The following is a 25975-nucleotide window of genomic DNA, read 5'->3' as shown; positions in this document are numbered from 1 at the left end:
TGCAAGTATGATTGACTAAAATCTCATTCAAATGCAGGATTCGGAAAAAACATGTCTACTTCCGGTGTTATGGGTGAAGTAACCGAGGGGCACAATTCTAATATGAAATAAAAGTACTGGATTGTCGAATCTTGTTTTCAAAATGACTCTGCCAGAGTCGGGTGTCGAACCTCGAGCCCCCTTCTAGGTAGTCAAGCCAAGCCAAGTTCAAGGGCATTTGGCCTCTCTACCACGCTTCCCACACAGCATACCCCATGAAGTTCATTATCAATCTTTTCTTTTCCTTACGTCGTATTGCAGTTTTAACAAATAAACCACATTCACATTTTTTTTTAGATCCGCCTTTGCCCAAATCACTCAGAAGTAACTAATTTTCAATTCATTTTTTAGAATTCATGATGTCGACTCAATTTGTTCACATACAAATTTAGTTATTCTTATGGCTATAAATTGGCTTTAATTAGATTAGTTTCTGCATCTCATCGAAATGTTTGCGTCTTCGATGCATCAAGCCAAGTTCCTTGGAGGGTATGTACAGTTATTTATTTGGAGAGCAATAGAATAAGACTAGAAGTTTGTATTTTGTATATTACGATGAAGAAGAAATAAGTTTATTTTTTTGCTGATCATGTTTTAAGGCCCGTCTTAGATAATCGGAGGCCCTATGCGAAGTGAATTTGTCGCCCCAAATGAAATACAAAAAAATAAAAATAACCTGCGAAAAAAAACAAAATTACGCAATTTATTTAAAAAGCTAGTGAGGACATTGAGTGCAAGTTTCATCATTTCTTTAAATTCTTTTTAGTCCTGTGCGAGTCCCCCCACCAAACGGAAGCCCTAGGCAGCTGCCTTGTTTACCTTTGCTTAAGACAAGCCCTGATGTTTCTTTAATTTTCAATTCAATCTTTATTTCTAGCCCATAATAATTGATCACCAATGCATGCTTAGAAACAGGTTGAAAAAGAGGCCGATAGGGACAGTGCTTTCCATAAGAATTTATCATCGTATTTTTTTTAGTCCTCTATTTGTTGTTGCCTTTAACTCTTTCTCTCCTAACTGACGATACCAACGTTGATTCCACCAGAATGTGGTAACTAATTACGGAGAGAAAGAGTTAAATCTTTTTCATACAAAAAAAAAACACATCAAATATTTCCTAAGTAATCTTCGACTGGAAGTTCTTTTTGTAATGACAATTTTGTTCTGATATTCCCGTTTTAGTGAAATATATAGCTATAACTACAGGAATATATTTGAAGGAGAAAAGGAAAGAACCTTGTTATCCCTATATTACGCTTCACTAAAACAAAAAGTCGTTAGACGTCCTGTTGTTAGTAAGTTCTTTGGTCTTGAAATATGAGCATTTCCATTGCAATACAAAACAAGCATTACATGTGATTCAATTCCGAAATCATTTGCACTATTATATTTGTATTTGTATATTTGTATTTGTTCAGCTGTAATAATAATAATTAGTAATAAACAAATATGGAAGTCCTCAATTAGAGGTATTATTCTTACTGTATACGTGTCAAAATGACTAAATGGCTAGAAAATGTGCTAACAACTTTTGGAGGGATACCTGCAACAGAATCCAAGACAGTCTCCACTCAGGAAATAGCAAAGCTCTATTTGATGTCATTAAAGCGGCCCTGGGTCCAACAGTGTCTAAGCCTGCCCCCCTTCTATCCAAATCAGGAGAAAAAATTACAGATCAAACCAAGCAGCTAGAACGATGGACAGAACACTTCCTCGAAGTCTATGCCACACAGAATACAGTAGACGATGTCGCCCTGGCTTCTCTACCAGATCTTCCAGTACTGGAATGCCTAGATGAGCTTCCGAGCCTTAGTGACCTCAAAAAAGCAATTAACTGCTTAAAAAATAGAAAATCTCCTGGGAGCGATGGTATCCCAGTGGAAGTAGTGAAAGTCAACGAATCACTCCTGCTCCCTGAACTCTATATTCTCCTCTGCCGCTGTTGGGAAACAGGTCATGTCCCACAGGACATGCGTGACGTAACTATAGTCACAATATACAAGAACAAAGTGGATCGGAGTGACTGCAACAACTATAGGGGTATCTCTCTCCTCAGTATAGTGGGCAAAATTTTTGCTAGAGTGGCACTATCCAGGCTGCAAGTGATAGCTTCTAGCGTCTACCCAGAGTCTCAGTGTGGATTCAGGAGTGGTAGGTCCACTATAGACATGATATCTTCTCTACGACTACTGCAGGAGAAATTCAGAGAGAGAGACAGACCCCTTTACATTGTTTTTGTTGATCTGACTAAAGCTTTTGACATGGTCAGCAGAAGTGGCCTTTTCAAACTCCTGAGGAAAATTGGTTGCCCTCCCAAACTACTGAAGTTAATTGAGTGTTTTCACGAGGAAACTAAATGTACTGTCAAATTCAATGGAGCCCAATCAGCACCTTTTGAGGTTTGCAGTGGTGTCAAGCAGGGATGTGTGCTCGCACCTACTCTGTTTGGCATATTCTTCTCCTGTCTACTGCATTATTCATACAGCGACATAAACGAAGGTGTGTTTCTCCATACAAGATCCTCTGGAAAACTATTTAATGTATCAAGGCTGCGGGCAAAAACCAAGGTTAGGAAGCTACTCGTCAGGGAACTCCTGTATGCTGATGATGCAGCTATTGTGGCTGATTCTGATATTCAGCTACAGTCCATGGTTGACAAACTATCTGCTGCTTGCCAGAAGTTCGGCTTAAACATCAGTCAAAGCAAGACTAAGATACTTGTCCAAAACACAAACTCTGCACCTCAAGTAAGCATTAATGGCCAACCACGTTGATCACTTTTGTTACCTTGGCTCCATCATATCCAACAACACTCTACTGGATAAAGACATAAACAACAGGATAGCCAAGGCAATGGCCACCATGTCACGGTTGCAGAAAAGAGCCTGGGACAACATATTGCTGACTAGCAGTACTAAAGCCCTAGTCTACCGGACCTGTGTGTTGAGCACCTTGCTGTACGGAAGTGAAACATGGTCAACCTACTCATGGCAGGAAAAAAAGCTGAATGTTTTCCACCTCCGATGCCTAAGGCGGATCTTTAAAATAAGGTGGCAAGATAATATAACCAATGAGGAAGTGCTACATAGAGCAGGATGCAAGGACATCCGCTCTGTTATCAGCAGCAGACGCCTTGGCTGGCTTGGCCACGTTCGTAGAATGCCAGTAGGTCGACTTCCACAGGACATCCTGTATGGCGATCTAATAGAAGGCAGGAGAGCCGCTGGTCGCCCACTTTTACGTTATACGGATGTATGCAAACACGACACGAAGCTCTTCAAAATCGACACTGGCAACTGCGAAGAGGTTGCACTGGACAGATCCACATGGAGAGAGAGCATAAAGGAAGGGTCACAGATTGCAGATGTCATACACAACAGAAGCAGAAAGAAGGGTGAAAATGCAACGGCGCCTGGTGATTTTATAAACCCAACCTGCGATCGCAGCTGTAAATCAAGGATTGGCCTGTTTAATCACACAAGAAGTTGCAAAGGGAAAAGATCGTCTCTCGAGACGTAAAATGCCACAGAGACGTGTCAAAAGAGATAAAAACTTTCCAAAGGAGTAAAAGGTGTGACGATTATTTTTGTAACTAGTTTGGGACTATTTTATATTTAGGATTGTGTTTACACTATAATGCTTATTTTCCTTTGTGTCTCATATTAAATATTTGTTCAACAGTGCTTTCATCTGCTCTGAAGCCTGATTTTCGGATAAAATGTCATAGGCTCATCTTGAGACTTGCTCGGAAGGCTGATCTCTTTCTTGGGCAGTTGAATAATAAAAAAAAAGGGTCCATTCTTTTGGCCATGTTTTTTCGACCCATATTTTCTAGCAGATCGTCTTAAAACATTTAGTTCTATGTGAGCCGCCATATGTTGTGGGGTTGTTGTTATTATTATTATTGAATAAAATAGATGTTGTAAATGTAGATTTCAAATATTAATAACTCACAGTTTGGCCTTGCGGTTCGATCACACGCACAGCATATAATAAATCCAGAAATAACTTGATAAAAACTTTTTCAACTTAACATATACTTTAATAGAAAGGATTAGGGGTACAGTCCAATGTCAACAGTTACTAACAAACTTCACGTCTTGCTTCAGCTAAAGGAGTGCGTTTTCAACTGCCGTTTCTATCCCAGAACTAATTCCGTCCAAATAAAGTGCTATTTAAACTCGCGTCGCTAAAATGAAATCTCCCCGATAAAACTAATCCCATTCTAAACCTATAACAAGCTCTATTTCCGGTATTGAAAGCCAACAAAATGCATATTCTGATGTATCTACAGTGCATTATCCTGCTATTAAAAAGTTTTATTTCAAAAACCTTATGTGCTATTCTTACTGACTTAGATCCTCCCGCGTCGTTCAGCGGCAAGCTGATTCCACAAAAATCATTCACTGGCAATGTCTGAAGCCTCTTCTTACCTGCTCTGAGGACCTCCATGAAAGTGTGGCGCCAAGTTGTACTAGGATGTCCCTGTTTGCTCTTTCCTCGTAATGGCCTCCATGTCATCGCAACTCTTATTATGCGTAATTCATTTTGTCGGAGAACATGTCCCGCAAACCTCATGCGACGCTCTGTCACAATCTTACTAAGGGGTCGACTCCCAGTTCGGCATAGGATTTCCTTGATTGAGACCCAATCTCTATAACTGACTCCTAAATTAAGCCATCTTGCTGAGCCCCAGTTAGTGTTTTTCAATTTCGGAAGATGACTATTCACTGGACTTTATTAATGGAGCCCAGCCACTGGTCGAAATTTGTAACCTTTCTTGGCTACGCTTTTGTAATTAGGTGACTGTATTTTGCTTTAGATTTTATATCGAGAAGGGAAGTATTATCGTCAAAATCATTGTGAAGCTTTTTTTTTTTTAATTCAAAACCCCTATAGCTACGCTCATAGAATTTAATGACTGTAGTTTGCTTTAGAATAAAATTGAAGAGTGGGGTTTTCAACCTCAAAACTCTCTATATGGGGTTATTTAAACTTAAAACCATCAGGAGGGGTTTTAAAATCTAGAAAAAGGCCCTCTGGAGGAAGGGGGGGGGGTTTAACTCAACCCCCCCCCCACCCTTTTGCTTGGCTACGCTCATAGAATTTTGTGTATGTACTTTTTTTTTATATTGAGGAGGAATTTTTTAGCTTTTAACCCCGCTGAAGGGAAGCTTAAACTCTAATCCTCTTTGGTTACGCTCATAGATTTTTTGAGTGTGTAATTCGATTTTTTTATATTGTAGGGGCATTTTTTTTCAGCTTCTAATCCCGCTGAAGAAGGGTTTAAACTCAAAACCCATTTGGCTACGCTCATAGAATTTTGAGTGTGTAATTAGCTTTTTTATATGAAGAGGTGGTTTTTAGCTCTAAACCCTGCTGAAGGGGGTTTCAAACAACAAAACCCTTTTGGCTACGCTCTTAGAATCTGGTGACTGATGTATGGATAGTCTTATATTGAAGAGGGGGTTTTATCGTAAATTTCGGAGGGGGGTTTAAAATCAAATTCTTCCTGAACTATGCTCTGGGAATTCGGGAATTGTAGTTTGCATTCTTTTTTTTTCTGTTTTATAGAAGATTGGGGTTTGATTGCAAAACCCCATGGTAGGCTTCGCTGGGGCAAGTGATGGTTTAGTATTAAAATCTCACCTAAAATAAACAGAATCGAAGCAAAAAATCAGTCACTAAATTTCTATCCCCCCCCCCGTCAGGGGGTGGATTTCATTTCGGGGAGGGGAGGGCTTGAACCCCAACTTGGCAGAATTTAGGTCATTCGTGACTAAGTAGTGGTAGTGCCAAGTCGTGTAACAAAAGAAAGAAACACTCTCAGGATGCATCACTACAGACACATAGTATCATAACATTGATATTTTTAAACAAGCAAAATATAAGAACCCTTTTGGAGAAAAACAAACAAAGCTTAACTAAAGGGGAAGAACTTCGTCCTTAAAACTATATCTACCAATAATGTGCAAGTTATTTTCCTTTTTCAATATCAAAAAAAATAATTAATTACCAATAATTAATAGACTAAATGAGTATTTTGTTTATTGGCTCAAGTTTTGTTAGGTAAAAAAAAAAGAATCGTTTAATGTATCAACTTGATTGGAGAATGCTTGAGGGATAAATAGCTTTAGCGATTACTCAAGGGGACAAAAAAACAACAAATTTAGCCATATCTGTGAATAATAATAATAATAATAGTAATAGTTTCACTTGTTGCTATTAAACAAAATAATGAATTACCAGAATTAATAGTTTAATTGTTAGTTGTTGCTTTGTTTTTGTTTTGTCTATGTCAATGAATAACTGACAAGTTTCAGCTTTATCCGAGAATGGGTGTGGGAGAAATAACGTGTACACACTTGTTACCAGAGTGAGTTGAAATAAGCTTTGTAAAATAAATAGAGTAAATAGATTTTTGAATCTCACAAAAGACAAGACAGAGTTTCTACTTCATAAAAGTTGTTCATGATTTCATTCAGGATGTTGATCCTGCTTGTCTTGGTCTCATACCACGTGACCAGTGTGACATCACAAAATGACAACCAGAGAGTAAGTTTACATTATGTTGTAGATTTTGAGATAATTTTCGGTTCAACTTTTCAGATGCTGTCACAACCAGTGGCACTGTGTTTACAACATTTTACCTATAAAAAAACTATTTAACTCTAAACACTGCCAGACAACAGAGGAGCAAAGATTGTTCACAGGCAAAACCAATAGTCCGGCGCTTCAAAGGCAGACCAGTAGAATGGAAGCTTGATGACGCTGAGGCAGATCTACAAAAGCTTAACTCTTTCTCTCCTTAATTATTTACCACATTCTGGTAGAATCAACGATGATATTGTCAGTTAGAAGAGAAAGATGTTAAGTCTGGGCATGGAGTCGTCAAGCATAGGATTGACCAACATAGAGAGATGCGCTAAAGCAGACCATGTTCCTCTTGGGTCCTAGCGCCACTAGGATGGATGGAAACTATTTAACTCAATGTAATTTTTAATCTACTGTCATATAATGTGGGAATCATTATACCCTTACAATAAAAGATGGAGAAGATCTATTTGACACTTTTTGTTTACAAGAAGTTAAGAGTAAATTAACGTGTACCCTTATTGACAATATTTTTTTTTATTCAAACTATTTTACGAAATGCATCAACTTGCAGAATATATCATAAAGAACTTTATAAATTTAGTTCCTTAACCTTCAGGACTTTTATACTTTACGTGTTATATATATATATATTGTTGTAACTCTCTAAGGCAGGCACTCAACGAAAGACAGGTTGACAAGAGTAAATGATGTATTTATTTAGTATAACTAGTATAAGCATCAACAAATAGTAATAGTTACTAGTTAGACTTGGACTTCTGCTTTAAAGTCACAGGGAGTAATATGTCTACGTTCTAAGAGTCCTACTTCATACCAGAACACAGACCACCGACACACTTCCCAGTGTCGCTCCAGGTCTCCCACACAGTTTCCTAGCATCACACAAGACAGCACTCAGCACCAGACTGTTTAGACTCCCATGACTTTTAGCCGGCTCACAACAGTCCTTCTTCCTGTCTCAATATGTCTTTCACTAGTCGTGTTCAGTAGTGCTCAGATGCGCACCATTAGTGTAGCGCGAGAGCGGGGTTACAACATTGCCCCCTTCTCAGATCTGTTCGTCCCGAACAGATTCAGGTGCCCTACAGGGTGGTGGACGTTGGTCAGTGCAGGTGGAGGTCGGTCTGTGGGAGCTACAGACGGCAGGGAGCGAGTTCCCCACAAAGTCATCCACACTGCTCTCTGCAGATGCCGCTTTATCCTTTTCCAGTTGATCTGCCTTTGGTTAAGGGGGCGTCGTTTTCTTTCTCTCAGTCAGCACCGACGGCAGCTTCATCTCAGGAAGAGAGGCAGTGGATGTCATGGCGGTGGTCATTAAGACCATTGGTCTTACACATTGCTCCAGCACGTTTTCTTGATGCACCGTAGGCCCCCAGGAGGCTAGGTTGTCAAAAACGGCATAATCTTCAAGCGTGTCCGAAAGACATGTCTGTGGGGCACGTGATCAACGTCCTATGTGCACAAGTTTATCAGCTGCAGGGTTCTTCTGACCACCTTCAAGGCCTCTCTCGCTGGTGAAAACAGAAGTATCCAAGTCCACTGGTTTCAGACCCTGTTGATGGGTTTTTTGACATTTGCACTCCCTTCGTGAAACACCGCATGTACAGTTGTTGCTTACCGCCTGAATGCAACAATCAAAATTAAAGTTCCCCTCGTAGGTAGATCAAAGGGGTCCTTAAGGTCCAAAGTGACAGGCTCTAACGCAGGCTCAAAGTTATCCTGCTCTGTCCGGGTCGTTGCGGCACTCAAAGCTGGTACAGCAAAAGTTTCAGTCGCGTAGCAGACTTATTCTATTGCTTCAACTGTCTCTTTCTGTTCATCTGCGTTTTTCTTGTTAACATTGACGCATTCTTTGTAACTATCAGTATAGCCACAGTCTTGAATGATTAACGGTTCATTGTTGTTGAATGATGGACTCCTCTCTCTCACTGGATTTATCTGGCCTTGCACGTTACGTATCAGTTTGTCCATAGAATGATTCATCGAATCCTGGAGAGTACAAAGTTCACATAACCAGTTTTGCATGGTTTTCAGCACCTCACTAATATCTGGTTCTATTTCAAACACATATGTTTCCGGATCCTCCCCTTCATCAACAATGGCCCGCCAAAGACCGGCTCTCATTTTTTCTTTGTCACAGAAGATCCTCAGCTCCCTATCTCGGAGCTCCTCTTTTAACTGTTTACAGCTAAGTTCATCTAGCTTCCTAAGCGTTGTCATTCTTATCCTTTTGTTGAGCTTCCTAAATCCCACTTCTGACATTAGTTGTAACTCTCTAAGGCAGGCACTCAACGAAAGACAGGTTGACTAGAGTAAATGATGTATTTATTTAGTATAACTAGTATAAGCATCAAGAAATAGTAATAGTTACTAGTTAGACTTGGACTTCTGCTATAAAGTCAAAGGGAGTAATATGTCTAAGTTCTAAGAGTCCTACTTCATACCAGAACACAGAACAGACCACCGACACACTTCCCAGTGTCGCTCCAGGTCTCCCACACAGTTTCCTAGTATCACACAGGACAACACTCAGCACCAGACTGTTTAGACTCCCATGACATTTAGCCGGCTCACAACAGTCCTTCTTCCTGTCTCTATATGTCTTTCACTAGTCGTGTTCAGTAGTGCTCAGATATATATATATTGCAAAGATGTTTTATGTACTTTATGATATAATACAGTGTTTCTGAAACTGTGGGGCGCGACATCCTGAAAAGAAAGAGAAGAAGGGGGCTAAAGACAGTCCATTTCTTTTCCCCACAATAGGTATCAATGTATTTTTGAATAACAACTAAGAAAGAGGACATTGTTACCCATGTGTAACAGATTAAAATATTTTAAACGTCAATTCCTCTTCAGTGTAAGTGCCTAAAGTTTTAGTGAAAGGTAATTAGAACAATAGCGACTAAAAATTTTTTTTAAATAAACGTTTCAAAAGGTGTCCGCTAACGTGATTCTTCTCGACAATGGCCGAAATTCTAGCACAATAGTATTTTCTTTCTTTTACTAAGCTAAATTTGAACTGCTTCGATTTACTTTGACAAGGACGAATAATGCACTACAAACATTTGAATATTGTATGGGGACTGCCGGTGAAAGTTTGTTAAACACTGAAAAAATAGGATCTACTTTTAGATGTAATTGGATATTTGACAGAGAATTGGATATTGATATATATTTGAAACTAGGCTTTTTTTTACATTTTTTTTCCTAATGATATGATATTAAAACTATTTAACAAAAAACGTCGCTTTTTTATAATATATGATATCGGACCACAAACTTATAGATATTATGCATTATGTTATATAACATAGAACTTACATAATTTGTAATATGATATATGCAAGAGAACATATATTTTATATATTTTTATATATTTTTGGCAGAGAACTATACACTTTGATATGGTATTTAATATTTCAACTAATATATGTTTATATTGTCTACACACTCATTTTTAATTTGTGCAACTTTTCAGAGATTTGTGTTCAAAATTTTCTCCAAATGAATACTTTCGATGTTTTGAATGTGTATCCACATTTCTTAATTCCATTCTGATACAACAAATTGAGTAGATGCATGACTTATTGTTTTGTGTATTTGGTCCTCAGGTTTGTCATACAGAAGACTGTCGGCTTGGTCAACAAATTGCTAGCATGATGGACACAAGTGTGGATCCTTGTGAAGACATGTTCCAGTTTTCATGCGGAGGATGGCTTCGTGATAATCCATTGCCTGTGAATGGCGAATATTTGACGTTACTGGACAAACTGAAGACTCAAAATAAAAAAGAGATAATTCAAGTACATTTTATATTATTTTGTATTTACCCAACTGTGTACTCATCTCTTCTGTTGTACCATTTAAACGTTATTCGATAATCAACCATTCAGAGTGTAGACATAAGTCAGATTGTCATTCTTTTCTAATATTAGAAGTGCATTGAACAAAACAGGAAGTTACCTGCTTTGTGTTTGGTACTTTGGAAGAAATTAGTTTTAATTTTTTTGTTTACAATACCTCTGTTCAATTCGTAACCTCGTGGAAGCTTCAAAAACCTAATACCTGGTTGAGTAAATAAGATACTCGAAAGCGGCTAAAACGATGAGTTCGTTGGCTACACGGGGAAAACTCGAGCTTGACAGTTATAATTTTTCAAAGTAAAAAAAAAAAAGAAATTTAAATTTGGCTAGTCCAGTAAAGTGCCAACAGGAAGATTTACCCGTTCAGGGAAGTTCACTCGGCATTCTTCAAGGAGAATAAAGTCGTGTATAAAGTTGATAATGTATTTCTTCATCAACTTACTATACCCACAACAAATGTAAGGTATTTAAATCATAAATAAGCCCCCTTCTCTCTCAAATATAAAAAAACTTCCTTCCTCTACTAAAAAGTCTGAACCTCTCTGTCACAAAATTCATCTGCATACCTTGTAAGCCCCCTTACTCTCAATCGTGAGCCTGTCATTAACATTTCACGAGTGCTACCCATAGAGAGCCTTTTATTTCATATGCCACAGTATGACTAATTTAAAAAAATGTCCTCTTTAATTAGTCCTAATTGCTTTGTGAGTGGTGACAAACAGAATGAATTTAAATCTTTTTTTTTTTCAAGTGACTCGACTCCATATAGATCACATTGTACTAATTAAGAAATACTATATCCAATGTCTAAGAAGTGCTTTCACTGTTATTCATTTAAAATATTTTCCATCTTGTAACAGTTTTTGGAGAACGATGACGTCAAAGACCAGTGCAGAGAGTCTACGGCCCTAGAAAAAGCGAGAACAATTTTTAAAACTTGTACTCAGACGGAAGCGAATGCTACACTGTTGTATAAATCACTTGTCAATGTAAGACTACTATTCATACGAAGACAATTTGTTTTATAATTATTTGGCTTCAATTCATTTTGGAAACTGATAGAGTAAAACAGGACAGAAAAGAATACTGACAGGTTAAATTTGCATTGACCTTGATACTGTCAGTTGATGAAGAAGTCGGCCTCTTGAGCTCTTGTATCTAATTAGTATTTGTAAGGATTTTTGGTCAGCTATGACATTTTTAACGGCCCCTGAAAGGATAAAAGACGCTATTAATTTTGTATGAAATGTCTGTCCGTGCCGTTTAGATCCGTAAACTAGAAAATATAGTGAAAATCCGACATCATAATATTGTAGTCCATTCAAAGTTCTGAAGCAACGGCTATATTTTTCTTTTCTGAAAGTGAAAAATCGAATTTTTAAAATCACTTATGCAAGCAGTTTTTTCATAAAAATACACCACTTTTATAACAACTCACTATTAATAGTAACAAAAACTGGAGTCTTGTCACAGCCTGGTTCTTGTTGTAGGCGTGATGACGCGAATGTCTCTGTGCGTTGTAGTTACTTCTTCTGGTACTACTATATGGTTCTCTGACTTGTTAACTAAATACTTTCTCACACACACTAGATTTGCAGGTGCGTGGTGAGAACACTAACATACTGGACTCTCCGACCACAACATTTAGAATTATTAATAAACACTCTTGTAGCAGACATGAACTTTATTGACACGATAATATAATTCACAAAAGATATTGGCGACTTCAGCCATCACAAATTTTATGTCCAGAGAAACATATTCTGAATACAAATCAATTATAATAACTTGAGTACATGTACATTACTCCACTGTAAAAGATATCCATATAGCACTCCTCTCTCTACGGGAGTCTGAAAGTAACTGAGATGTCCACCTCGTGGTCAGTCCCCGACCAGGAGAAAAATCTCGTGCAGTTAGCACGGAATAGTTCAGTGACTACTAGTCACAAAATATTACAGGGGTTCTAAAACTGATAAATGACAAGTCTCTTTAGTAGAGGAGATACACATACGCCATATTTTTACACATTTATGCAAATGTTTTTTGTCAACATTTTTTTTATAACATTTTTATTGCTACGTTATGTAAATTCTGTCATACTAAGTTCTACATTTACAAAAAAAAGGTTATTTTTTTAAAAGAGAAAAAATTATTTAATATGCATATAAGTGGAACATGATTTGAAACAACAATTTTATTGCGTGACCTGCAGAGCTGTACACGTAGTATAAAACCAGTAACGGGGGGATAAAACTATTTCTTTCTGTTTTTTCTTGGGGATTTCAATAAGAGATTGACCCTTTACAAACAAAAAAATTTGCATCAATTAGATATTGATTATTCGTTATAAGACATCATTTAGGCCAGGTTCACATCTAACTTCACATTCACTTTCACCTATCCTTTGGTCTGCTGGACCGCTGGGGCACCACACAAGATATGTAAACCTTCTTTCTCCATTCTTCTATGTCATTTGTCTTTGATACAATTTCATTCTGATGTTCTATCTGAAAATAGTGAAACCTGCCTTTTTGCCATCCTGGGTGGACCACTTCGGGATAATTTAGAGTTTGTGTTTCAACACAAACTGTCTTTGTAATCTTATTTCTTTAGGTTTAAAGTAGTTGGCTTTACGATAAAATGTTTTAAATCGTCTTTGTATTTTATTTGTTACTGAAGCAAATGATACTTTTACATCGCACTTTATCAGCTCTCAGATTTAATAAAATTGCAATGAAATGTATATAGCCTTAAGACAAGCTGCGCACTCAAATCATAGTCCACTCATTTACATTAGCATAGTGCACCGATTTACTCAATCATAGTGCGCTCATTTACTCAAACAATCTGCATCCTTTTTTCTCACACATAGTGCATCCATTCACTCAAACATAGTGCATCCATTCACTCAAACATAGTGCATCCATTCACTCAAACATAGTGCATCTATTCACTCAAACATAGTGCATCCATTCACTCAAACATAGTGCATCCATTCACTCAAACATAGAGCATCCATTCACTCAAACATAGTGCATCCATTTACTCAAACATAGTGCATCCATTCACTCAAACATAGTGCATCCATTCACTCAAACATAGTGCATCTATTTACTCAAACATAGTGCAATCATTTACTCAAACATAGTGCATCCATTTACTCAAACATAGTGCATCCATTCACTTAAACATAGTGCATCTATTCACTCAAACATAGTGCATCTATTCACTCAAACATAGTGCATCCATTCACTCAAACATAGTGCATCCATTCACTCAAACATAGTGCATCCATTTACTCAAACATAGTGCATCCATTTACTCAAACATAGTGCATCCATTTACTCAAACATAGTGCATCCATTTACTCAAACATAGTGCATCCATTCACTCAAACATAGTGCATCCATTCACTCAAACATAGTGCATCCATTCACTCAAACATAGTGCATCCATTCACTCAAACATAGTGCATCCATTCACTCAAACAAAGTGCATCCATTCACTCAAACATAGTGCATTCATTCACTCAAACATAGTGCACTCTGTTACTCAAACATAGTGCATCCATAAACTCAAACATAGTGCATCCATTCTTTCAAACATAGTGCATTCATTTACTCAAACATAGTGCACCCATTAACTCAAACAATGTGCATCCATTTACTAAGACATAGTGCATCCATTCTTTCAAACATAGTGCATCCATTCACTCAAACATAGTGCATCCATTCACTCAAACATAGTGCTCCCATTCATTCAAACATAATGCATCCATTCACTCAAACATAGTGCACCCATTCATTCAAACATAGTGCATCCATTCACTCAAACATAGTGCATTCGTTCACTCAAACATAGTGCACTCTGTTACTCAAACATAGTGCATCCATAAACTCAAACATAGTGCATCCATTCTTTCAAACATAGTGCATTAATTTACTCAAACATAGTGCACCCATTAACTCAAAAAAAGTGCATTCATTTACTAAAACATAGTGCATCCATTCTTTCAAACATAGTGCATCCATTCACTCAAACATAGTGCATCCATTCACTCAAACATAGTGCTCCCATTCATTCAAACATAGTGCATCCATTCACTCAAACATAGTGCACCCATTCATTCAAACATAGTGCATCCATTCACTCAAACATAGTGCATCCATTGACTCAAACATAGTGCATCCATTCACTCAAACATAGTGCATCCATTGACTCAAACATAGTGCATCCATTCACTCAAACATAGTGCATCCATTCACTCAAACATAGTGCATCCATTCACTCAAACATAGTGCATCTATTCACTCAAACATAGTTCATTCATTCACTCAAACATAGTGCACTCTGTTACTTAAACATAGTGCATCCATAAACTCAAACATAGTGCACCCATTCACTCAAATATTGTGCATTCATTTACTCAAACATAGTGCATCCATTCACTCAAACATACTGCACACATTTACTTAAACATAATGCATTCATTGATTCAAACATAGTGCATTCATTGATTTAAACATAGTGCACCCATTCACTCAAACAAAGTGCATCCATTCACTCAAACATAGTGCACCCATTCACTCAAACAAAGTGCATCCATTCACTCAAACATAGTGCACCCATTCACTCAAACAAAGTGCATCCATTCACTCAAATATAGTGCACCCATTCACTCAAACAAAGTGCATCCATTCACTCAAATATAGTGCACCCATTCACTCAAACATAGTGCATCCATTCACTCAAACAAAGTGCATCCATTCACTCAAACATAGTGCACCCATTCACTCAAACATGGTGCATCTATTCACTCAAACATGGTGCACTCATTAAAAAAAAACACTAAAATGTTATGGTCACATGACAAGATTCTCTAGGCGCACAAAACACTTTACTACAGTAAAGGAACATTGCCGATGAAAATAAAAGAGGAAGAAAAAAATCTCATGGGAAGAAAACATCAAAGAATGGTCAAAGAATGGTCAAAGAATGGTCAGGCCTGTCATTGAAAGAGATTCTATTCAAGGCAAAAGAATGAAAACAATGATGAAAGATGGTCGACAGGTCATGTGTGGCGCCCGAACGGTGCACAATGTTTTTAAGGGATACTTGTGGCTAAATGTGTATTTCTGAATGTTAGTGAAAGCGAACTGACGCCTGTAATAGTCTTTATTACGTTTTTGAGAGGCAACATTCTAAATGGCAACGTAATTAACAGATCAAGGAGTAGACAGTCAATTATAATGAATTTGTCGGGTCGTTAGCAGTCCTACACTTTTCAGAAGGTTTTAATCGTTCGAATTACCAACCCATCTTGACCAACTACTGGCGCTCTCATTGAGACCTTTTTATTTGCCACGAGACTTTGGTGTTATTTACATAGTCCTGGTTTATGTTCCGACTAAAGCCAAGGCGGAAGTTGCAGCTGCAATCATCGCTGGCGTAGTGCATGAGTTTCAGACAAGGTCACCGGACGCACCAGTATTTATACTGTGTGATTTTAATAAATGCACCTTGAAGGTTGACCTACCCACCTTCTATCAACACATCTCTTGTCCGACAAGAGAGAACAGAACTCTGGACTTAGGATCATCGGACCACAAACAATACAACTGCTGCCTACTTAACGCACGAAACTTAAAGAAGGAAAAATCATTCAAAAAAACGTACAAGAAAGGACTCAAGACAATATTCTCAAACTACAGGGATGTCTAGACAACCTTGAACTATAATATATATGTTATTTTATGTATTAAATACATATTTTTGTCCTTATTGTTATAGTATATTGATGACTTAGGATCCTGGACAGTCACTCCGACCCCTAAAGGATGGAACGAAGCCAACTGGTCACTACAACACGCTTTAGAGAAAAGTCACTCTCTGTGGGGATATAGTTTCTGGAATTACTACATTAGTGTAGATCTTCTTAATGTTTCTCGGAACATACTGTATGTAAGTTAATAGAGAGAATTAAACAGAAATAGACTTTAGTTGAAATAAGAAAAGAGAGAATAGAGATAGCATTAGGGTTAGAGACCAACAAGATAAATATAAAAATCCTTTTTAAAGAATAATAAATCTTATCTAAGGGAAAGAACTCAACACTTACAATTATATCTCTCAATAAGTAGAAGTTATTGTCATTTTTTTTATATCAAATTAAATATTTAATATCAATTATTAATTGTTTAAATGGTTAATTTTAAATTGATTCATGCTTTGTTAATTCGAGAAAACATTTTTTAAAATGTGTTGAAATTTTTACAATACAGACAGACAAACAGACAGAGTGGGTTGATTTAAGCTTTGCAAATAAGCGATTCAAATACTGCTGTATTGATTCCCTTTGAATCGATTACAAAGTGACCACACTGATATCATAAGCTAAAACAGTTATATACACTGATTGAGCTTAGAGACGGATGGATGAATTTGATACATTCATGGATGGATTGATTGATTGTTGATTGTTGGATTGATTGGTTGATAGATCGATAGATTGATTGGTTCATTGCTAAATGGATAGATAGATTCACTGATTGACAGATACTATGCTTTAAACATAAATTTAAATTTTTGATAAATAATAAATGGTTTTTCAAATTGAGAATGAATTTGCTTTTACAGTTATCTATATAATTGTTATTTATTACAGTTTTACAATGCCTCACAAAACATTTTAGCTTTTTTCAGGAATAATAATTTGTACTTTCTATTATAAACTTTTAATTAAGGTACGTGAAAATGGTCTTTATAATGACGTTAACCCAGACTCGAACCGCAACCCATTTGATGAGCCAGCATTAAAGGAGGCCTTCATGAACGAGAATGTACCACTGGCACTACTTCTAGGCGGAGAGGAACAGACCGCACGAGAGAAGCTGGAAGTAGTTTATGAGTTTCAAAAGAAGTTATCCAAGGTACAAGAGCTTGTATACTGGGTGAAAATATAGTCTGAGCTTGTATCCACAATGAATTTATGCAAGTTTGTTCCATGTGTATGTACGTTCGTTTATATATATATATATATATATATATATATATATATATATATATATATATATTAGGGGTGCACCGGATAGTACTTTTTGATATTCGGCCGGAGCTGGATATGACCGGATAGTAAAATTTGATATTTGGCCGGAGCCGGAGCCGAATACCTACATGACTGAAACAACTTGTTTTACTGAAGTTTTAGCAAATCTTCTATATAACATACCTATATTCATTTTTTTTTTCATTTATTTACTTTCTTGCTTTAAAATCTATTACTGATTGGTAAATTAAAATTAACAGCATTTTTAACAGATATGCTTATCATTAACTAATCTTTGTAACATGAGATGGTGTGTGTATGTATGAGGCCATTAATTGTAAAGTAGTATGCGGGATGACCCATGTAGAAGATATAAACTTATATGTAACTAATGTCAATCACTCGAATGTAAAGGGCAATCTTGGGTTTATAGTTAACTCCTTCTCTCCTAACCGACGATACCAGCGTTGATTCCACGAGAATGTGGTAAATAATTACGGAGAGAAAGAGTTACATCTCTCTCAAGTACAATCTAAGTTGAATAGTGGGTAGATGTTTGTTTTCATGTATTTGACACCATCAACTTGTCATTAGGCTCGTGTTTTAAAGGCCACAAACCGCTTCTGACTTGTGCCTAATGCAGATAATGGATAAGTATATATCTTAAGTAATACCAGTAATAATAATAATAATAATCTTTATTATCCGTAAGGAAATTTATCTTACAATTTGTGCATTACACCAAACAAAAAACATTATAACTATAAGAAACCAAAGTGTACATTCACACCAGACTCACTCATAATTTACATGTGACAAAATTTATACCAGATTGTTCTTATTTAATGATTTGATTGCCAGGGGAACAAAAGAGTGTTTGTGCCTGTTTGTCTTTGCTATCGGTGTCTTGTATCTCTTTTGTGATGGTAAAATCACGAAATCCTGACACAAAGGGTGATTCTTTATTTCGAGGATCTTGTTAGCTTTTTTATAGATGTTTGTCTCAAACAACTGCCCAAATGGGGTTTGTTTTTTGCCAATGATTTTGCCAGCAGCATTGAGGATTCTATTAAGTTTATTCCTATTTTTAATGCTCAGATTGCCATACCAGGCAGTTATATTGAAACTGAAAATATTGCAGATGTGAGCGTGATAAAACATAGCCAAGGCCTTTTCGCTAACATTAAACGAGGACAGTTTTCTTAGTAGTCGTAATCTTTGCTGCCCTTTTTTGCTGATATAATCAGTATTTGCAGTAAAATTTAGTTAATTATCTAGGATAGTACCAAGGTATTTAAAGGTTTGTACAATTTCAATAGTCTCTCCAGCTACAGAAACAATATCATTTTCCTTCTTGTCCCTGCGAAAATCGATTATCATTTCTTTGGTTTTTTTTACATTTAATAATAAAAAATTATCTTTACAGTATTCTTCAATGTGTTCTAATTCTTTGAAATACTCATTTACGTCTGAGCTCTCTGAGAGCAGGGCAAGAAGAGCCGCATTCATTGTTTTGACATTAAAGTAATGCCATATAAGTGATGACCTTTTATCAGCCATTATAATTAATGTCCAATTTACTAAAGGCCCTTACAAGCCACTTTATACCCGTGGCTTGTGTAACAAAATACTTGTAGGGGTGTGTCCTGTAGTTCAGCGCCGTAATTGACATTTCTCTCCAAGTAAACAAACTAGTGACCTCTAGACAGTGTCAATATGTCTTAACAATTTGCGTTATACCATTCTGCGTTAAGAATGGTCATTGTCTATCAATACATTATGCGTCATGGATTAAACAAGTAAGAAGTTGGGGGTGTTGAGTCTCTTGAGCCCTCCCTTTAAAAATACCTCTGGTCAGTGGCTTCAATGCTAATATACACAGATCCTTTCTATTTGTATCCACATTTAAATTAGTTCCTAGCTTACTAAGCTATTAAATATAATAATTATTAATAACATACTCTTGGTTTTAGGGTTGCAAAAAATCACTCTTGTAGGTGTGTGTTCTATGTCCAACCTCATAATTGACATTTATCTCCAAGTTAGCAATCTTAGTAACATCGTAGATGTTTGGCTTGTAGTCCAGCCCCCTAATTGAGACTTAACTCAAAGTAAACAAACTTATTACCCGGTTAATAGTATAAAAGGTGTGGCTTGTGATCCAGACCCTTGATTGATAACCTATCTCATAATAAACAAACTCATACCAGATTAACTTTATAGAGGTATGGCTTGTAGTCCAGCCCCCTAATAAAAATTCTTCTGCAAGTAAACAAACTCAGTTCCCTCCTAAGATGTGACCTCTAGACAGTGTCAACACGCTGACATCTGGCTTAATATGGTCAGATGTCTATCTGTGAACTCAATGTTATGGACTAAACTAAGAAAAGAAGGTGGGGGGCTGTTCATCTCTACCTCTGGAGATATACCCGCACATCTAGGCAGACGCCTGCTCAGCGTTACATAGTTAAAATTATTAACTGTTAACTAGCCCACTCAAAGGTCAAGAAAAAAAAATGTCTCAGCCATCGCTGCTATGTATGTAATGCGAATTTATAATGTGAAGTTTTATTTCTGTTTAGATTAACACGCCTTGTCTTTGTACTAAAAGATATTTGGTGCATAGTCATAGTTTATAGTTTTAAAAACAAATTCTTTTGGTTGAAACAAAAACGTTAATGTATTTCAGAACTGGCATTATTGAATCATGTCCACTTTATGAGTATTGGTATATTTTTTATTGACGTGGAGATTTAGTTTAAACTAGTTGGACATCGTTTATCATCGTCGACTACCTTCATATTGTTTGCCTTTCGCCTGTGTTGTTTCGGTATTTAAGTGTTACCTCCGTTTCACGTATCTGGAAAAGTCTTAGCGCGGAGTCGCGTAATAATATTAATAGAAATATAGGTACTGCGGTGTAGTTTTTACTATCCGGTTTACTAGTAATATTCGACCGGAGCAGAATATTGAAAAATTGCCGAATATTCGGCAGAAGCCGGAGCCGGAGCGACTATCCGGTGCACCCCAAATATTAGCCCTTGTATCAATACGATGTCAATATGAACACATTTTTCTGTCTAGATATTCCTTCCTTATGATTTAAAAAACAAGGGAACTAATCTGACGTTTGAAAAAAGAATGACTGTAGGAGAGTTTCAGACCGTACTAGGATCATGGGTAAATGTCTTAACATCAATGTCTGTTAGTCAATGTCTGTTAGTCAATGCGCTTATTACGCTACACACTTACCGAGTAGATTTGCTAGGGCATTACTGCTGACTCTCATACAAAGACGGCGAAAAGAAAATCTAATTCTAAATCGACCACCTGCTGGGGCTGCATAGCCACACAGAGTCTCATGAATCCTTGGACTCGAAGACAAGCCTGATTATTATTACCATTATGTAATGCGGCAAAAAGAACTTCTTCTGTTTACGTGCCTGTTTCAGCCTGTGGCCTCGCATTAGTTTGTACTTTAGTTTGCATCCAGACTTCAGGTAGAAAAAACAAGCAAAATTTAGTTCTTTTGAACTGAAACACAATGGCCTCTTACATCGTGACTGACAATACCAGAATAAATAATAAAACACTCTATAAAAATAATGTAAAAATGCATATTTCATATTAACAGTTAGAGTGAGCATTAAAATGCAAAAACATAAAGGGGAGCTTACTTTTAAATACAGTGAGGTTCCCCTTTCAGACTTTGCGATCTATAAGGCAGATGATTTTAAAATCATCTGTTTCTTTGGCCAACGGTTAACGAACAGAGTGTCATGTGGCCAGCACAACGACCAACCGCTTTTACTTTCCCAACTAAAGTCAGTTACCTATTAGAGTTGGGTGGACTCAGGGGCACCCTAAAAATCCAGAAATTTAAAATCAGTCTTCACTGAGATTCGAACCCAGGACCCCAGGTTCGGAAGAAAAACGCATAACCACTTGGTCACCTGCCACCCAATGTGATTAAATAGTTATTCTTTTATTATAAAAGAAAAAAAAAGAGAAAATATAGCCAGAAGAATTTATATTTTCAAATATAAAACACATAATCTATAAATAATAATCTATCTATAAATAATAATCTATCTATAAATAATAATCTATCTATAAATAATAAGCATATTTCAAAGCATTGAAAAGCATTTTTAAATATACAAGAGCACTAAATGCCAGATGATTACAATCTTAGCTACACTTAATATTACAACAGAAATCTCTATATCACAATCTGCAATGATCATATATACATAAAATAAGTTTCTTAACAAGCTATAGAAAACATATACTTTAAAAAAAATATCAAAGCTTTTCTAAGGGCAGGAACCGCAAATTACTGCCATTTATCTAAAAATTACGTGGTTTATCTTAATTTATAATAAATAAAACAAAATTAATTGATCAGTACTAAATGACTGAATAATTGGTTAACTTTTGGATTAATTCGTGTATTGTTATCGATTATTAATATTTATGCACAATTTCAACTTGATCCGAGAATGGCAAGTGGGAGAACAAGCGTGTCAGAACGTAATAAGGAGTAAACAGAACTATTTACTGGGCACAGATTATCGGGCGCAGCTGGTGGGTAACATTAAAAGTTGATGTCACAATGTCTTTTTCTTCTGTCTAAACAAAATATTTAATTTAACATATCGTTGTAATATTCCCTTATAAAACTAATGTGACAAATATTTTTGCATTGCATTTATTTTGCCCACAATCATTATGGTTTACGATATTTTGTGATATCATTATATTTTCTTTTATTTATTTTTTTTTAATTTACAGATCGACGTAGACAAATATTTTTCTACTGTTGCTGGTCAAAAGTTTGTAACTAAAGATGATGAAATGAATGTAGATGAGCTTGATTACTTTAAGAGGCTCAGATACATCATCCAAGGAACCGACAAAGAGTAAGCAAGATACAGTCCAGTTAATCGGAAAAGCTTTTTTATTCTAACAGAATTATAAACTAACGAAACAGACACTTTTGCATAGACAAATGCGCAAAAGAGACCAGCCGGTTATTAGCATCAAAATATCCGATTAACCGGATTCGATTCTATTTCTATGTCCACGATTGTGACATTAAAAAACAGCTGGCCATTTCTTCGCATGACACGCTTTTGTTTCACAGCTGAGGTCCGTGTTTTTTGCTGTCCATAGCTTTCTTGGTCACTATTTCTCTTCACCTATTGCGGTCTAGGCCACAGAGATATGGCTGCATTTAAACTTATGCTATGACATTCACGATGTTTGAATGATGATGCCAGCTTGATAATATTTTATTTTCTCTTTTCATCACATTTGACAATTTCTTTTTACATTGTATACTATTAATAAGAGTTAAATAAGCGATAAATGAAAGAGTTAAAACAGTTTTGAGAGTGTCATTTATTACCTAGGTAGCCTATATAATGGGTGATAGAAGTTAAGTCTGTGAGTGAGTCAGTCTAAAAAAAAATGACAATAGTGAATCCCTGAGCCTACACATTCACATCTTTACCAACTTTTATTTACATCTAGATTGTATATCTATTGTTTTAAATTTATTTGTAGTTTGTTTTTTTTAAGATAGCATGCAGTATGCATTATATATATATTAATGGAGAATAAAGCCATTAAAAATTAAAAGCAATCGTGTATTTATGACTAATTGAAAAATATGCATAAAACTTTCAGCTCTGCAAGTTAATAATTTTTTAAACTAATTAAATCTTAAATAACATCCAATTATTCTAAAAGCCATTAAAAAAAATTGATTGTTCCAAATTTTTCTTCACCTAATAAAATTCTAGAATCATTGTTTCTACTTCAATAAAAATTAATTGTACACGTAGTAAACATGTAAACTTTGACCCAAGATTAGTGACCTATGGATATAAACTATATCTACATATACGACCATACACACTACTATAATTTGTTTTTGAAAAAAAGTACTTAATTAATGGGTTTTCAATTATATATATATATGGCTCCTTTTGTCTCGAAAGGCAATGGATGTGCCCAAATGAGTCACTGGTTTTGGCTTAATCTTGAGACGGGGCAGAATCTGGTGTGACTAACCAAGCCAATTCTAGAACGGCAGACTTTGCCACAATTCGTACATGTGTATGCCTCTGATTTAGGGCTAGCAGACAGGGCAGCTTTCTTTTTATCCCTCTTGATTAAAGCCGCTTCAATTCTTTTGTTCTCAGCAAGGGTTGTCCCAGCACGCACAGTCTGTCTCCATGCACTCCGGTCTTTGGCTATGTTTTCCCAAATACTTTCGCTGATGCCTGAGGCTCTCATGTCTCGCTTGCAGACATCTCTATATGTTAGTCTTGGGCGGCCCTTGGGTCTGACTCCTTCCACAAGCTCAGCATATAATATATCTTTCGGGATTCTGCCATCTGGCATGCGGGTGACATGTTCGAGCCAGCGTAATCTTCTTTGTGTCAGGAGAGCATACATGCTGTTCATATTGGCCAATTATAAAACTTCCTGATTGGAGACATGGTCCCTCCAAGAGATGCCCATTATGCGTCTCAGGCAGCGCAAGTGGAAACTATTCAATCTGTGCTCTTGGTACATGTATGTTGACCAGCTCTCACTGCCATAAAGGAGAGTGCTCACAACACAGGCGTTGTAGACTAGGATTTTGGTCGCTGTGGTCAATTTACCATTTTCCCAGACGCGCTTGGAGAGTTTTGCCAATGCTGTGGTAGCTTTTCCTATCCTTTTTGTCAGCTCGATGTCTAAGTCTAGGTTACTGACAATTGTTGAACCCAAGTAGGTAAATTCCTGCACCACTGAAAGGGTGTGGTTCCCAATTTGTATTATAGGTATTTCTGCGACGTCTTGTGCCAGGATTTCGGTCTTGGAGAGACTTATAGTAAGGCTAAACTCTTGGCAAGCAGCTGCTAAGGCGTTCACTAGCTTCTGTAGACCTCCTTGTGAGTGAGATACGAGTGCCGCGTCATCGGCAAACAGCAGCTCCCTTATCAAGATACGACGCCTTTTCGTTTTGGCTTTAAGACGTGCCAGGTTAAAGAGCCTTCCATCGGATCTGCTATGGATGTATATTCCGTCTTCCAGGGATTTAAAAGCACTGGATAGTACGACTGAGAAGAAGATGCCAAATAGTTTAGGGGCCAGTACACATCCTTGTTTTACACCGCTCTTAATGGTGAATGGCCTGGAGGAAGAATATTCAAACTGAACGGTGCCCTGCATATTTTCGTGAAAAGCTGACACTAGTTTTCTTAACTTATTTGGGCAGCCGATTCTCTCTAGTACAGCAAACAGACCGCTTCTGCTAACAAGGTCAAAGATCTTGGTCAAATCAATAAATGCTATGAAAAGGGGCTGCTTTTGTTCTCTGCTCTTCTCCTGTAGCTGCCGAAGAGAGAAAATCATATCTGTTGTAGATCTACCTGCCCTAAAGCCACACTGCGACTCTGGGTAAACACGATCTGCCAGGATCTGTAATCGCTTTAGTAATACTCTAGCAAAAGCCTTTCCGACTATGCTAAGCAGTGAGATGCCTCTGTAATTGTTACAATCAGAGCGGTCGCCTTTATTTTTATAAATTGTAACAATGTTGGAGTCTTTCAATTCCTGGGGGACCATTCCTTGTTCCCAGCACAAGCTTAGCAGTTCATGGAGTGGTTTGATTAGGGCATGTTTTCCAGCCTGAATTACTTCAGCAGGAATGCCATCTCCTCCGGGTGTTTTCCCATGTGCAAGCATGTCAATGGCAATGCTCAGCTCCTTTACTGAGGGCGTTTCGTCTAATTCCGTCAAAACTGGAAGTGATGGGAAGTTGGAAACAGCATTTGGTGAGATGGCGTTTTCAATCTGGTAGAGTTCTGCATAGTGTTCAACCCATCGTTCCATTTGCAGCGCACGATCGCTGATGATTGAGCATTCTTTTGACTTGAGCGGAGCACACTTGCTGGTGTGAGGTCCAAAGGCTTTTCTCATGCCCTCATATAGTCCTCTTATGTTACCACAGTCGGCACAAGATTGAATATCTTTGCATAGCTCCTGCTAGTATTTGTTAGCACATTGTCTCGCTACTCTTTGGGCATTCTTACGTGCAGCTCTGAGCCTTTTTAAGTTGCTTGGGGTGGGATCCTACTTGTAGATTAGCATGGCTGCTCTCTTGTTCGTAGTTGCAGTTTCCATTTCTGGTAGACTAGCTTCAAACCAGTCTTCGCTTTTCTTGGTTTTGTTTCCAAAGACCAGTGATGATGTTTGATAGATTGTATCACGCATAAACGTCCAGCTTTTTTCTACCTCAGTCACAGAGAAGTTTTTATAAGCTTCCTCTAATTTGTTCTCAAATTCGGTGCAAAGATCAGGATTTTTTGTGCTAGTAGTATTCAGGCGTGATTTTCTTTTTCCCTGTGAT

At 37.0% G+C, this 25975-nt stretch overlaps 1 protein-coding gene across 1 annotated transcript in view; it reads left to right on the top strand.

The window, feature by feature from the left end:
• The first annotated feature begins 393 nt into the window (after positions 1–393).
• The window catches only part of LOC106078071 (endothelin-converting enzyme 2-like), a 44836-nt gene continuing 19254 nt past the window's right edge, over positions 394–25975 (top strand). The window contains exons 1-8 of the mRNA XM_056021600.1: positions 394–528; positions 6525–6594; positions 10269–10460; positions 11381–11509; positions 16314–16484; positions 17267–17452; positions 20653–20748; positions 22363–22490. Coding sequence (XP_055877575.1) covers positions 488–528; positions 6525–6594; positions 10269–10460; positions 11381–11509; positions 16314–16484; positions 17267–17452; positions 20653–20748; positions 22363–22490 — 1013 coding nt within the window. The 5' untranslated portion in view covers positions 394–487. The remainder of the gene's footprint in view (positions 529–6524; positions 6595–10268; positions 10461–11380; positions 11510–16313; positions 16485–17266; positions 17453–20652; positions 20749–22362; positions 22491–25975) is intronic.

This window comes from Biomphalaria glabrata, chromosome 2 (genome assembly GCF_947242115.1).
Source record: "Biomphalaria glabrata chromosome 2, xgBioGlab47.1, whole genome shotgun sequence".
Lineage (NCBI taxonomy): Eukaryota > Metazoa > Mollusca > Gastropoda > Planorbidae > Biomphalaria > Biomphalaria glabrata.
Note: the sequence above shows the minus strand (reverse complement) of the source record. Positions and strands in the feature narration are given on the sequence as shown.